Below are 14,936 nucleotides of genomic sequence, written 5' to 3'. Positions count from 1 at the left end.
TCTTAAATAACGTGAAAAGTCAAAAGTGAACAAGTAAAAGTGCACGGAGGAAATAAATGTGTCGGAGAATTAAAATTTGAAGTGCATACATGTATACATGAGAAAAGAATAAATATTCAGCAACAATGTGAAAAGTCAAAAGTGAACAAGTAAAAGTGTACGGAGGAAATAAATGTGTCGGAGAATTAAAATTGAAGTGCATACATTTATACATGAAAAGAGAATAAATATTCAGTACTATGACATATATCCACTTGAAATTTATTAATTCTTAAAGACCGTAAAAAGTCAAAAGTAAACAAGTAAAAGTGCATGAAGGAAATAAATTTGTGTAGGAGAATTAAAATTGAACTGAATACGTCTATACATGAGAAGAGAATAAATATTCAGTAAGAACGTGAAAAGTCAAAAGTGAACAAGTAAAAATACACGGAGGAAATAAATGTGTTGGAGAATTAAAATTAAAGTGTATACATCCATACATGAGAAGGCAATAAATATTAAGTATTATGACATATGTCCATGCGGGATTAAAAAGTGGTTGGGTAAAGTGTACAAGTTATATAGCTTATAGTACAAACATTCATTGCGTGTATAATTTATAAAGCTTTTGGTACAAGTTGGTGATGTTGTGTTAGTCCTCCTTAGCCGTTTATATATAATAGAAATATAGATATAAAAAAATATTGAATTGGACTGACCGGTGAGGTAGCCCATACCCATTTTTTGTGCGGATTGCCCTTCAAAAGCATTGGTCTTCAATTTTTGTCCCTCAAATTGGTGGTCTTTAATTTTTGCCCTTCGCTTAAAACCTCAAGGTTCTCGATTCAAACCCCAGCTCAGTAAAAAAAAAAAAAAATCGCAAGGCAGAGATTTGAATTTGCAAGACAGAATTTTTAATGCAAAACTCTGCCTGCAAGCAGAATTTTGAACTCTATCTTAAGGTATAGTTTTGCATTCAAAATTCTGCCTTGCGAATTTTTTTTTTTTTACTGAGCCGGAATTCGAACCCCAAACTGCATGATATTAAGCAAAGAGCTTAAATTAAAGACCACCAATTTGAGGGACTAAAATTAAAGACCACCCCAGGCATTCCTACGAATTGCCCGCAAATACCCGGTGAAATAATAAACGATCGTGCAAATCGATCCAGACAGCACCGTGTGGAGGAGAATGTATTCTCTACTTCCCACACATAGCTCGATATAAGCATATTCTACATGATGAACTTCTGTACACGCTAAAGAGATGATTAAAGGAAGTTTGTCGAGTCGTGTGCATTTGGAACAAAATAAGCTACTCAGAGCATTAGGACAAGTTTATTTTTCCCCAGACTACAGTTTAAGACAATATTTAACACTGTCACATCAGAATCCCCAACGAAACCAAACAATTCATTTGCTTTTGGGAAGTTTTTCAGCCACATATGGGAAGAAGGTTCTTCCAAGTCAATGCTTTTGTCTATTCACTCATCGGGACAATTTCAGTTTCCAGCCTCTTAGAATTATCTGTAACCACCTTCGACGTGATACCAGTGCTGCAAACAAAAAAGAGTTTGAGAAAATATGTATCATAGATTCATAGATGAAAACGACGTGATACAAAAGTTGCAAGCAAGAATGTGAGAAAATGTGCGTCAGAGATGGATTTAAAAGCTGTTCCATATTTTAACTGAATATTGACCTGGTTGAGTTTCTGTCAAGGATCACTAGATGTCAAAGTATACAGGGGCAGAAATAGAAAAACTAAAGACCAAGGAATTACTATGAAGGTTATTTTTACACGTTTTCTCCAACGCAACTGGCCCCTAAATTTTGCAATAATACGTAAGTTGACAGAGTTAGGATCACTATCACTGGCTTTTCCAGTGATCTACTGCTATTAGTGAAGCATTGATGCTTGCCAGAGGTAACTACATCTTTTGTTTCAAGAGTAAAGCTCATTTAAGAAAACCATTGACATTTCATAAGGGTTCATTATCAGAGAGGTCCTCATTCAAACCCTCATTCAAACAAAGACACATCGAGCTTTTTGCAGAACAAGAACCACCACAATGCCCGGTAACATCATAGATCCAAACCCCCATGAACAACCCAGATTACTCAATTTCAGTTCGCCATCCACTACAACCGCCCAAGTACAGAAAAAAGCCGTGAGTAGTGGAAGCAGAAGACTACAAGCATGAAGCTTCCAAAATATTAAGTCTATCTAAATGAGCCAACTAGCAATCTGTGCTCCTAAACTCAATTAGCCATTGTAGCACTGCGGTTGGACTTCCTTCGGTTCAAAATGAGAGTATTTTCAGATCCTAACCACATTGGTGGAAAAGAAACATCCAATAGGAATTTGGAATCACTGCAAATTTGAGAACAGACTGCAGTATAAATCAGAAAATCGATTCTCATCAATAAACTGTTATCTACTGATCTTGGACCTGTTGGGGAACAGTTGTGGAGAAACTGTGTCATTTTGGCCAACTCTAGGCTAGACATTGGATAAACAATGGCCTAGTGCAAGAAAACGGAAGAAAGTACGACATAGTTTCTGTGGTCAAATGTTGTCTCTTTACATCAAAGTGTGAGGATTAATTTCCCTGGATTGTTTAGTTCCATGCACATATGGACTTTCTAAACTTCACATGCTATGACAAGGCAACTTTTTGAGTATCTGTAGTTTGAATTCTTATGAACAAAGTCAAACTGCTACGGCAAGAGCCTATGACTTTCGACATAAAAGAATACATGCAGAGTTCCGCCATATGATTTTGGAGCAGAAACAAGAAAACAGAAAGAAAAAGAGAATAACAAATGAAAAGAGAAGAGGAGAGCCATGTACACGTTATTTTGATTAACGATACATCTTACAGTACCATTTTTTCCTCCAGCTAAGACTCCTAAGAAAAAGGGTGGTGGTGCAGCCAACCAATACTGGCATAGTTCTCTAATAATTCACCAAGGCAACAAAAAGTAAAAGGTAACGGAAGATCCAAGAGTCGAGCTCTATGCTCTCCAGGAAGAACATGTCTAATATTATAGAAAGCTTTGTACAAAAGGGATTTCTCAAATATCCCATTAAATAGGATCTTCAAAGAAAGCTTGTAGTTTAGGGGTGCACGGGTTTGTAAAACCTAGATGACTCATGGTTTAAACCGGCAAATACTGTTGTACAAGCATCTCAAAATCAAGAGGCTCAATAAAGTCCAGAAGCAAAGCCAACAACCTACGCATCTAACTTTTTCTGTAATATTCCCCAATCAAACTCCCAGAAACTGCAAACGTTCCCACTCCTAGCTCTGTCAGCTAATTTTAAGGTTTTCAAGAACACACTCACAACGCAAAGAACATTAAGTTTGGGACTTCACTCAAAATGGTCCTAGTGTATAAGGTGGAGCATTAATAGTCTTCCAAGTTCTCAATGATAATGCACTAGTAGTTCCCCAAGCTTTCTTTTTCTTTCTTCTTTCTTTTTGGATTTGGATTGGGATCAGATTCAATTTGCAGAATTCTTGATGAGTTTCATTTTTCCATTTTGAGTTACCTTTCTAACATTTGCAGATTTTCCAATAAGCAACTAGTTAATGTGGTTTTCTTTAATATAAGCAATTTGTGTTATGGTAAGTGTCTATAGGAAACAGCCTCTCTACCTCACAGAGGTCGGGGTAAGGTTTGTGTACATTCTACCCTCCCCAAACCCCTTTTGTGGGATTTCACTGGGTATGTTGTTGTTGTTGTGTTTTGATAAAGTATTTTGCATTTGGGCTGATGCTCATGTTTTTCTTATTCTCGCAAAAAAATAGCAGGAAATGAGAAAAATGAGAAAAGCAAATAAGCCAAAAGCAAGTAAGCGTTTTGTGGGATTTCACTGGGTACGTTGTTGTTCAGTTTCAAAAAAAGTGTCTATAGGAAACAACCTCTCTACCTCACAAAAGTAGGGGTAAGGTCTGCATACATCCTACCCCACCCCACCCCCCCACCCCCACCCCAAAACCCTTTTGTGGGATTTCACTGGGTATGTTGTTGTTGTTGTGTTTTGATAAGTATTTTGCATTTGGGCTGATGCTCATGTTTTTCTTATTCTCGCAGAAAAATAGCAGGAAATGAGAAAAATGAGAAATGCAAGTAAGCCTTACAATATTTGATAGAGATTCTTGAGAAATTCACGAGAGGTTAGAGTTTTGAGCTTTTGGCAAAACGAAAGTTTTTGGGTAAAAGATTAAAAGAGACAGAAGTTATTTTTATGATCATTATGGCTGATACTATTACACAAATTTCTCAGTAAAGTTCCACCTAATTTTGAATATGATAGAATTACTAAAACAGGAACTCACACATAGTAATATCTTGCTCAAGTTTTAATTGGAAAAATATTGTAGCTTTCTTTATATGTAATTCGAAAAATCTAAAACGATAGAATGATAAACTTGGCGACCCCAACTTGTTTGGGACTGAAGCGAAGTTGTTAGAATGAAAAATTCAAATGGAGGATAAACATACATAAAAAGGGACTGATCAAACTCTGTTAAAACTTTGCGAAATGAAATTGGTGCTTAACCTATGTTGCTCGAATCCTCCAAAGTACCATCGAATGGTGTGTCGGATCCTTACAAAAATATGCATTTTTAGAGGATCTTGGGTTTTTGGGGGGGGGTTGGGGGTGTGCTTGGAGGGCTATAACGGTAACACCTTTATAAACTTAGAGAACTATCAGCGCCGACCTTACACATTGGAGTTAATTCAAGTGAGGTCTAACGTGGTGATTTGGGCTTTTCCTCAAGGTTTTCAGCCAAATAAGGTTTGCTCTAGTTTTCCCATTTGCATTTGGATCAAATCACATGTAAAAGATGAAAATTTGAAACAAAATCAACTATTTAACCAAGATTTAAGACATGGAGATATAACTGAGGTCGTGCTAGTAAGCAGCAAAGGAAGAAAGTGCTGAGTGAGATGTATTGAGGAGCATGGCAGCAGACACCAGTGGAGCATCTCAATGACAATTGAAACAAATAGCAGAACAAACACACAGTTGGACCACGTGAAAATTTGGGAAACTCTTTTATTTTTGGAAGTCATGCAGGACAGGAATGTAAGAAAGAAAAGCAGAAAAAGCAAATTGTCGCTCAAAACAAAGACAACAACTTTGTAGATAATGGAATATGCACTGAACAGAAGAAAGAGAGTCACATGAACCATGCTAAGAACTTGGGTTCCCAATTAATCATATCATAAGTTAGTACTCTTACAAGATCGGTTTTTTCTTCAAGGTGAAATTTTATAAATTAATCGGCATAAAGGGTATGCTGCTATGAAAAATTGAGTACCACAAAAATAGTTCTCACAAATTATTTAGAGAATTAATAAAGTTGACCATGACCTCTACATTCTAACAATCATGTACATCTGCCATGTTGGTCCAAAGAGTAAGTAAAGAAGTACAATTAAACTTAAGAGTAGATACATTCTCCTTTTTGTCTTCAAAAATGCTTGAGTTCCTCTCTTTCCATATTATCCACCAAATTCTCGATGGGATTCCATTCCGAACTCTCTCTTACATGATCAGTTTAGATACTACCAACCAACAACAACCCGCTCTTGAACAGAAACCTGAATTCAGATGGCTGGCTCCCATGCAGTGGCAAACTCTCCCACATTGTAGCATTGGGTACAGCCAAATCCAATTCGCTGAAAATTTAATTTATATCCATGTAAATATAGTCAGTAGATAGGCTAAGCCGGTTCAATCATACAGTAGGGTTGTGCATTTGAGCCTCATCGAACATGCTTCCTTTTCCTTTTTGGGGATAAGAGAGAAGCCGGTTTACTAAATCTTCTAGATTTTTTTTTTATAGCTACTGCTAGATGTTTGAGGCAGCATCTGTCTTTTAAGAAATGCAAACCTTAATTGCATTCACGGAATGTGCCCCTCTTGCAGTCTTGCTCACTCCCTCCCCTTCTGCTCCATACTCAGGACACCCTCCTCTCTCTCTCTCTCTCCCTCTCTCCATTTGGTGTCCTATGTCCCTAGGGTTGATAACTGTACAGCATTTCTGTCTTCATCTCTAGTGAAAGAAGCTAATGCCGACAAACGGACAAAGTCCGGGTAAGCTTGTAGTCCTAACTTATCCTTCTTCTCTTTTTTTCCTCAACCTTCACAAATTCTCTTTCCATGAAAACTAGGGCGAGGCATCTTTCTTCCTCGTCTTGAAGTTCTATGGTTAATCAACAGATTGACCACATATGTTCCGTTTAAACAATTTTTTCAAAAATGCTTATGAGACTTTTCTTCTTTGATCCAGTGAATGAAGTCTTTCACGATTCATGTTTCATATTAAAGTGAAGAAGAATACTTGCTGCCGACGCTGCCACTTAGGTAATGTCACTATGTTTTGTGCCACTTTCAGTATTGAATTTTCATTACAATTACTCAATCTCAAATTTTTTTGATTTGGTTGTGTGTGGTGGGGAATTATGTGTTTGAATTTCTAACTGTTTAGTTTTCTTTTGACTTCCTTTTGCTTTTTAATATCAGAATAACTTTATCAGTGAGCTAGTCCAATTAGATAATGACAATCAAGAATTATAGTGTAACTTTAAAAGAGAACTGTGAATTCTGAAATATACCAATCATAGTTTATGTTTTATTACTTTGAGAGGAAGCAATTTCTTTCATGTGGTTTTGAAGCTAAACGTAGTCAATTGAAGCATCAACACCAGAATACAGAACTGGCGGAAAATGTAGTAAGTTTAACCGGTAGGCTGAAAGATAAAGGCATGGCAACAGGACGGTAAAGTGCCAGATGGAAGGCGCAAAGACCTCAAGCTCAATGTTTGAAAATTTCTAGGTCTTCTGCTAAATGTGATTAACAAGCTGCTTGACAAAATAATTGGCACGGATAGGTGGTCCTATTAGTCTATTATGGCCATTGGCTGAGCAGTAATATTATATTTCTTAGACATAAACTTCCCCATCAGGAAATGAAGCAGAGAAATATAGCATTAGATCCTGAATTTCAACTATAAATCTCTAGAAGAATATCAGTGACCTGTTCTCTAAAAAATGAAAACAATTTTTTGTTTTAGGAAATAATTGTGTTGTTTTCTAGTCCAACAATTTACTATCAGCACTCCAACAATTTACTATCAGCACTACAACAATTTACTATGAGCACTATAAAATGTCCACTTGAAATAGTTATAGAACTTCAACTAGAAACTATATCCAGAAATTTAAGATTTAGTTCAAATATGAAGGGCCAGTGCCGATAACTGAGATAAAGGTTGATCAAGCGAGAAATCTAGTACAAGTATGAAGTATGAGATATAAGCGAAACACACAGCTGATTTTCTCACTATACCACAATTAATGTGCTTCAACAAGAAAGTGCTTTTTAACTGAATGTCAGCTGCCATCTACCTACTGCAAGGTTTGGGCTTTTTGCAGCAAAAGGAGAGCAAGAGAAACCAACAAAGTATGATTTGAGACATAGAAGAAAAGACCTTCAACTATCATTCTCAGGCGTGTCAAGAATACATAGAACTTTAGTACGGGAACTTTCTTTAATTCAATGTAAGATGCATAATACCGACTCAAATTAAGTATTGAGCAGGTATTGAATTTGTTATCACCAGAGCACCACCCCCGCAAGCCCCTCTTTTCTAAGAAAGGAAAAGCAAGGGACAAACCTCAACATAGCCCAGAAGCACATGCACAGATATGCTTTAGGAAGGAATATGCAAACTTCATAGCATAAATGGATCCATCATTTACCCCACTTTTACATAGACAAGTAAATGGAAAAGGAAACAGCGAAAACCTACTAATTTTCAAGACTGATAAACTTCAGGAAGGCGGAGACCCACACTTGCAGCAGATTTACCCAGCACTTTCGTCATCTCATTGGTTCTATCCACTGCAATGTTGTAAGAAAATAATAAGTCCTGCAGAAACAAAGAAAACCACATGATTTGTAAAATGCAATAGTAATATCACAGGTTCCTCAAAACAAGAACGTAATAGCCAGAGCACCATGAAACCAGTGGAGACGGAGAGACACTACACAAAAAGTGCTGAAGTAAAGAAAAACTCCCTGTGACTTCCTTTATTTCATTTCAACTTTATGGTCAAGTAATATTTAATAAAAGATAAAACCACAAGGTATACATAGGCTCTATTAGAAAAAAAAAAAAAAAAAAAAAAACTTCAGTGATATGAATGAATAAGCAGCATTAATCAGAAAATACAATTTATTTCAAATTCAAAGGCAACACTTTTGATAGGTGATAAGCGTTAGGATTATGCACATGAGCAGAATATGAATACCACACGAGTGTCATTCAGAATTGGAAAAGCTAGAAAAGGAGGCTGAAAAAAGAAAATTTTGCATTTCTGATGCACAGGCAAAACTTTATCCGTGTTGATAAGGCATTGACATTGTGAAACAGATGTCTGACAAAATGACCCAGCTAGATGTTCAGTGTCTTATAATCAAGCTTTAAGCAAGAAAGACCTCTTTTTTTCAAAAGAAATTAAAAAAAAAAAAAAAAAAAAAAGAAGAAATACATAATGAAATATTTCTTGTCCCTCCTATATTTTTTCAACTTAAAACAGTAAACACCTCTACATTTTGATTCAATTAGGGATTTACGTTTACCTCTTACTAAACTTATCACATAATCCCCCTATATTATAAGTTTCACAAATAGAAATATCATTACTTTTCAGTTGATCCTTTTTATTGTAAGAAATAATACTTTATACTCGCTGATATATTGACAGAGTTGACCCTATTTATTTCTGATGGTATTGATACCATGCCACAATATCAAACCCATGAGCACCTCCTTAACAACACTTACCTTGATGAAGGGTTCATATTACATTACCTTCATATAAGCAGCTTTTAAATGTCATGGGATAACATAGTTAGCAACGAAATGGATGATGCTATATCCGCATTTTTATGATAAATCCTTTACCCATATAAAATGTAGACATGTAAACAATTTATCGCGGCTTTGTCATGTAAACAATATATTCTGTATTTCGCTTTAATTTTATTGTAACTGTTCCTTTTTCAAAATGCTTTGCCATGCTATCTTTAGTATTTCGCAAGGGCTTTTTCACTTCCGTTATTTCTTTTTCCGAACTGCTTTTCCTTGAGTTGAGGGTCTATCGGAAACAACCTCTCTGCCTCCCAAGGTGGGGGTAAGGTCTGCGTACACACTACCCTCCCCAAATTCTACACCCTTGCTTCACACAGCTTAGGATGATTATAATCTGATATACATTGTAAACTCCACCCTAGTCAAGAAGCATCTAAGAAAAAGAAGAGGGGCTAGTACAAGGTAAAAAAGATGCGCAACGAAAATTGTAAATAACTAGAGAGATGAAGCTAACCTTATGATGGTGGACACTGTTGAGAAGGTAAGTATAATTTTGAGCAAGCTTAACTTTTTGCTGGATAAAAGAAGGGTCTTTTGGACTTCTCTTCTTCCTGAACTCTTCCCTGATGAAGTCAGTGAAATGAACCCTGTGTTCTTCCTTCCCTATATGCTTTTCCACTGCTTTTAGTAGATTTCTGTACACCATTAGTGTAGCTCTTAAACCTTCAGAAGACCCCATTTCTGCAAAATCCGCAAATAACCATCAACCTTAGAAATATGACCAATGCTCTAAAAATCCAAACTTTAGGACATAGAACATTGGGCCAAAAAAGGAAAAAGAAAAGATTGAATATTTTGGATTTTTTTTTCAACGATTTAAACCCCTAGCACAAAAGGATTACAAGTATGTTAGCCCCATTTGATAAATGTGATAATTCAGATGAATTCGAACAGAAAAAAACTTACATTTTGACTCGTTGGATGTTTTGTCGGATGGAGCAGTGTGAATAAGTATTGGCAAACCCAAAATTAAACAATTTTTAAAACTCGAAAGTGAAAAATAAATACTAGCACCTTTGCATTTTAGTATTCATGTTTCCTTTTTGCACGCCCTATACCCCTTAAGAAATGATAAAAATAAAAAATAAAAACAGTAATTTTTTACTAATTTACTTTTATCTCTCTTCAATAAATATGCACTCTACTTAAAACTTCACTAAATATTTAAAAGTACAAGGTGAGCTAATTTTATTAGTATAATCATAACATCAGCCAATAATTCCTTGTTTGAACTCTTCAAATTTATAATTTGATGGGAAAAAGTAATCCTATCTTGATTTTATAAAATGACAAGTATTCTGGAATAACTATTCTTAACAACCTTGACAATTAAAATGGAATGATGGAGTACTGAATTCTAAACTAGCCCTTTTAATTTGGGTAAGTGATGCAGTGTGACCCCTTCATTCTCATCCATTTACTTTGCATTTCTTCATAATTTATTCTATGCTTTAATTTCTTTATAACTCTTCCCCAGTTGCTTTCTAATACGTCAACTTTGTGCTTAACAGCATTAGTGTATCTTGTCTTTTTTTCTTTTTTAATCAGGGCATTAGTGACTATTTTCTTAACTATTGATGACTATGGTTATTTGTTTTAAATTTAGAAATTACTTAAAATGAGAATGTTTGTCCTGGTTTAATCAATCAAGCATCAAGAGAATACATTGGGACCTTGTAATGGAAATATTTATTTGTAGAAACATAAATTCCAAAATTTGAAAGGAAAAGAGAATCTTATAATTACTCTCTCCTCTAAATGTGGAAAAATCAATTCAAAACGCCATGCCAAGAGAAAAACAAGCAAATTTGTGCAAGTGTGTATTGCTTTTATTACTGGATTTCAAGCGAAAGATTTTCCATTTATCTTAATTAAACATGTGCTTCAAATTGTTGCAGTGTATATGATTTCAGTCATAGACAATGGATTGACTGACCTTTGGGAAGGCGTAAAGATCCAAAATGTCACCTACGAGGATGGAGAAGAAACAGATTCTGCAGGGATTTGTGTTGCACTGCCTGGTGTCTCTCTTTGTGTTCGTGACGAGTGAAAAGGAAAAGAACCAAATATAACCAAACACAATAGTCACTTTGAAGAAAAATTATTAGCCGTGAATAAACGAAATTCGACTTGCTTCCAAAGTTTACTTGCTTATTTAGAAATTTTTTAGAGTAACTATTTGTGTTTAGCTAATCAATTTAAAATTTAATTTTTATAATATTAGAGCAACAATTCTTGTTTGATCAAGATTGTAAAAATTATTTGTTTAAAAAAAATAATAAGCAATTTTAACCTCCTAGCAGTTTGGTCAAGCAGGCTATATGAGCCGTGAGCGGAAAATCAGGAAAGTAACAAGAAGGTTAAGCCCAAAAATAAAATTGATTCAAATAGGAGTCGCCCCGGAAATGCAAATATTTGAATCTATACATCCAACCCCAAAACTAGTTCTCTGTCTCTTTCAATTTATGTGATACTATTTCTTTAATTTTTTTTAAATCCAAAAAATTAGTCCATTTTTATATTTGAAAATAAAGTCATGTTCCAAAGAGTTGATGACTTTCTATAAAAAATCAACTTTAGTTTTTTTATTTTATTCTGAACGACATGATTTTATAGTCACAAATGTCATAATAATATTTAACACCATAAGTTTTTAATATCTTTTTTCTTTCTTTTTTTAATTTTGAACAAGTTAAATTAGTTCACGCAAAATGAAAAGGATGAATTACAAAGCTATCATGTGTCAGGCTCAACTCCTAGGCTACCAAGGCCATTGCCTTAGGACCCAAAATGTATGAGGCCCCGTATAATGAAAAGGGTTAAATATACCCCTGTACTATTAGAAAAGGATTAAATATGCCCCTCGTTATACTTTGGCTTCAAATATACCCTTTCCGTTAGACTTTGGGTCCAAATATACCCCTCTGTTATACTTTGGGTTCAAATATACCACTCCTCCATTAAAATTTGTCACGACCCGACTAGGGCCATGACGGGTACCCGGGGCTAACCACCGAGCACTGCTCATTCTCTTACTCATTCATACATATCACACATTTATTTATATTTCTTATGCTCATAATCATAGAAATACTATTTTTCATTTGAAACATATACACTTTATATACATAAGCCCTCCGGCTATCAAAATAGTATATACATATAATGAGAAACTGTGAGACCATACTACCCACACTACGTGTCTACGAGCCTCTACTAGAGTACTAGACATAGGGACGGGACAGGACCCCGTCATGCCCAATATATATATATATACCAAAAGAATAATCAATGGCACCTCCGAAGCAATGGAGTGCTCTCAATCAGCTAATAGCTCATACGAGTCTGGATCACCTCCCTGTCTACCTGTGGGTATGAACACAGCGTCCAAAGAAAACGGACGTCAGTACGAACGTTGTCTCTTGAGTATGTAAGGCACCAACTATAATAATACATTCATGAAATAGGGAGGCATCAAATGAGGAGCAATCTGTAACTAACTGGAATCATAAAAGAAATAATGCATGCTGGCTTACTTTCATAATCAACATCATCATATCATGTATGCATATATGTATAAGCTGCCCGACCATATAGGTACGGTGTGATAATCATTAGCATTGCTTTGCGTCCGTGCCTCCGGCGTCCGGATACCATCTCATGCCGCCCACTAGTGGTGTTTGCCCATGCCATCCGGCCATGGTGTATCTGTTACCCGCCTTAGCGGTGTCTGCCCGACCATATAGGCGCGGTGTAATATCATCATCATATGCTCATCATAATATACTCATCATAATGCATGCATGGAAACTCAAGGACAACTATACTTTATTGGGGTGACATAAGGTCGTGAACCCTCGATTACATTATGGAGCATTCATAAGTATTTTGCCTCACCTTGAAGGAATTAGCATATAAGGTGAGTGTATACAATAAACAACATCAATGGCTTATAGATAGCATCATTAGCTTTATAGGAACATCATATCATGAACTATAGAATCTTTAGACTTACGCTCATCATCATCATTATCGTACTTATATTATATCTCTTATCTCATATGGCTATTCATGAACAAGGACTCTTAGTTTTCTTGAAGATAGGAGATTCATAGAGAAGGAGGAAATTCATGCCATAAGATTCATGCCTTAGAAAGAAAGGACTAGCCTCACATACCTTTGTCGTTTAATTATTCTATTGCTAGCTTGTTCTCCTTTAATGCACACGTTTTACCTTCAAGAGAATTTGTATCGACATTAGCTAAACAATTCTAAGAACGTGCTTACTAAAGCTAGAGAAAATTGGGCAGCATTTTATTTGTTTATATGACTTCCTCCATATTCCATATCAACTCCCAAACATTCATAACAACAATCACAATATCATAAACAACACTCATCATTCATTTGCATTATCCACATTTAGTAATTTCACTTCAATTTCCCCATAATCATGGTCATAGTTCACTATCGTGTTCTTTCACATATAATACTCATTCCATATTCTAAATGTCATTCATAACATATTCATAATCACAACATATCCATATTCATGATTCATTCCAACTACCACTCAACAATGACACTATTCCCATATTTATGACCCATTTTCTTTATTCTTCTACAATCCAAGTGTTTCAACTTATCAATACCTCAAACATCATGAAAATACCATGAAACTTACCTTAGATAGTGTAGGAACAAGTCTTGAGTGGAAATACTCTTCTTGCACCAAAACCCTAATTCACTTCTCTTGGAATTCCTTGATTTAGATGACTTTAATGTGTTTCTAACTCTTGATTTTTGTTGATTTGATGAAGTTGATCATCAATTTCCTTTGGATTCTTGTGGATGAAGAGTGTAGAATATTCTAGAGGTTTCTTGACTTGTGGAGTGAAAATGAAATGAATTAAAATGAAGGAGGGGTCCTTATATCAACGTTAAGTTGTTCCCGCCGAACATCTGAGACCAACATACGGTCCGTATATTTTATACCGACCGTATGTACGGACCGTATGTTTGGTCCGTTGAAGACCCTTGTTCTGGGCAGAACATACGGCTGGACATACGGTCCGTATGTTTTACACGGCCGCATATGTACGGCCGTATAATGACTATCCGAAACTTGTTCTCATCGACTCGTTTGATCTCCGATCCTTATGGAACCTTCTTGACACTTGTTTAACACCTCAATACCAATCTAAGGGACGTTATCACTCTTTCTCAAGGCATCATGATACTCTCATTAATTCGATGCTCGTAAATCTTGTCCGACACACAACATATGACTTGCTTTCCTTAACAACTTCCTTTCCTTACCTTAAATGTCTTTGAAATGTCGTTTAGGGTCATCAAATGCTATTTCTTACTTATCAAAACATTGTATACATCATGCCCTTCGTTGGCCTATTCACTGTACGTTAACGGAAAATTTTCCGAGGTGTAACATTCTTCCCCCTTTTGGAACATTCGTCCTCGAATGTTAAGCACTCGGGAATTCTACGAAAATTTCGCTACCATCCTGTCACAACAACCCACACTAACATTGCCTCACAGGGCCACAACACAATAGCAATATAAATTGGCCACACACGACCCATATGCATAAAAAGAAGACATACATACCTCAAAATCTCGATGTCTCATCATGAATCTCTTCCGGGGGCTGAAATAAGTGCGGATATATGGACTTCATCTTCTCTTCCGCCTCCCAAGTCATCTCTTCTCGATTGTTATATCGCCACAAGACTTTAACTGAAGCCACTTCCTTATTTCGGAGTCTCCGTACTTGCCTGTCTAATATGGCAATGGGCATTTCTTCATAAACTAGCTTTTCTGTCACTTGGACATCATCTACTGGAACAATCCTCATAGGATCTCCAACACACTTGCGGAGCATTGAGACATGGAAAACTGGATGGACTAATTCAAGTTCTGGAGGCAAGTCCAATTCATACGCTACTTGACCCACCTTGCGGATGATCTTATAGGGTCCAA

The 14,936-nt window shown here is 36.0% G+C and overlaps 1 protein-coding gene across 2 annotated transcripts; it reads right to left on the bottom strand.

Moving 5' to 3' along the window:
- Window positions 1–1,229: 1,229 nt before the first annotated feature.
- Window positions 1,230–11,034, bottom strand: LOC132059595 (uncharacterized). 2 transcript variants are annotated; one of them, XM_059452245.1, is made up of 4 exons: window positions 10,876–11,034; window positions 9,394–9,620; window positions 7,815–7,934; window positions 1,230–1,537 (listed from the first exon to the last, which is right to left on the bottom strand). In XM_059452245.1, exons 2-3 carry the CDS (start codon window positions 9,616–9,618, stop codon window positions 7,821–7,823), a joined length of 339 nt encoding a protein of 112 aa, XP_059308228.1. In that variant the 5' UTR covers window positions 9,619–9,620; window positions 10,876–11,034; the 3' UTR covers window positions 1,230–1,537; window positions 7,815–7,820. The 2 variants fall into 2 exon arrangements, with proteins under 2 accessions (XP_059308228.1, XP_059308227.1); XM_059452244.1 differs by lacking the exon at window positions 10,876–11,034 and adding an exon at window positions 9,846–10,207.
- Between the last annotated feature and the right edge of the window lie 3,902 nt (window positions 11,035–14,936).

This window comes from Lycium ferocissimum, chromosome 6 (assembly GCF_029784015.1).
Source record: "Lycium ferocissimum isolate CSIRO_LF1 chromosome 6, AGI_CSIRO_Lferr_CH_V1, whole genome shotgun sequence".
NCBI lineage: Eukaryota > Viridiplantae > Streptophyta > Magnoliopsida > Solanales > Solanaceae > Lycium > Lycium ferocissimum.
The sequence above is the reverse complement of the archived record's forward strand: the minus strand, read 5'-3'. Positions and strand labels throughout refer to the sequence as shown.

Excerpts from the sequence above, each read along its gene's own strand:
- LOC132059595 (XM_059452245.1), bottom strand. The coding sequence starts at position 9,618 with ATGGGGTCTTCTGAAGGTTTAAGAGCTACACTAATGGTGTACAGAAAT. Across the intron at positions 7,935-9,393 it reads ACAGTGTCCACCATCATAAG|GACTTATTATTTTCTTACAA; the intron begins GTTAGCTTCATC and ends TTGTTTCTGCAG.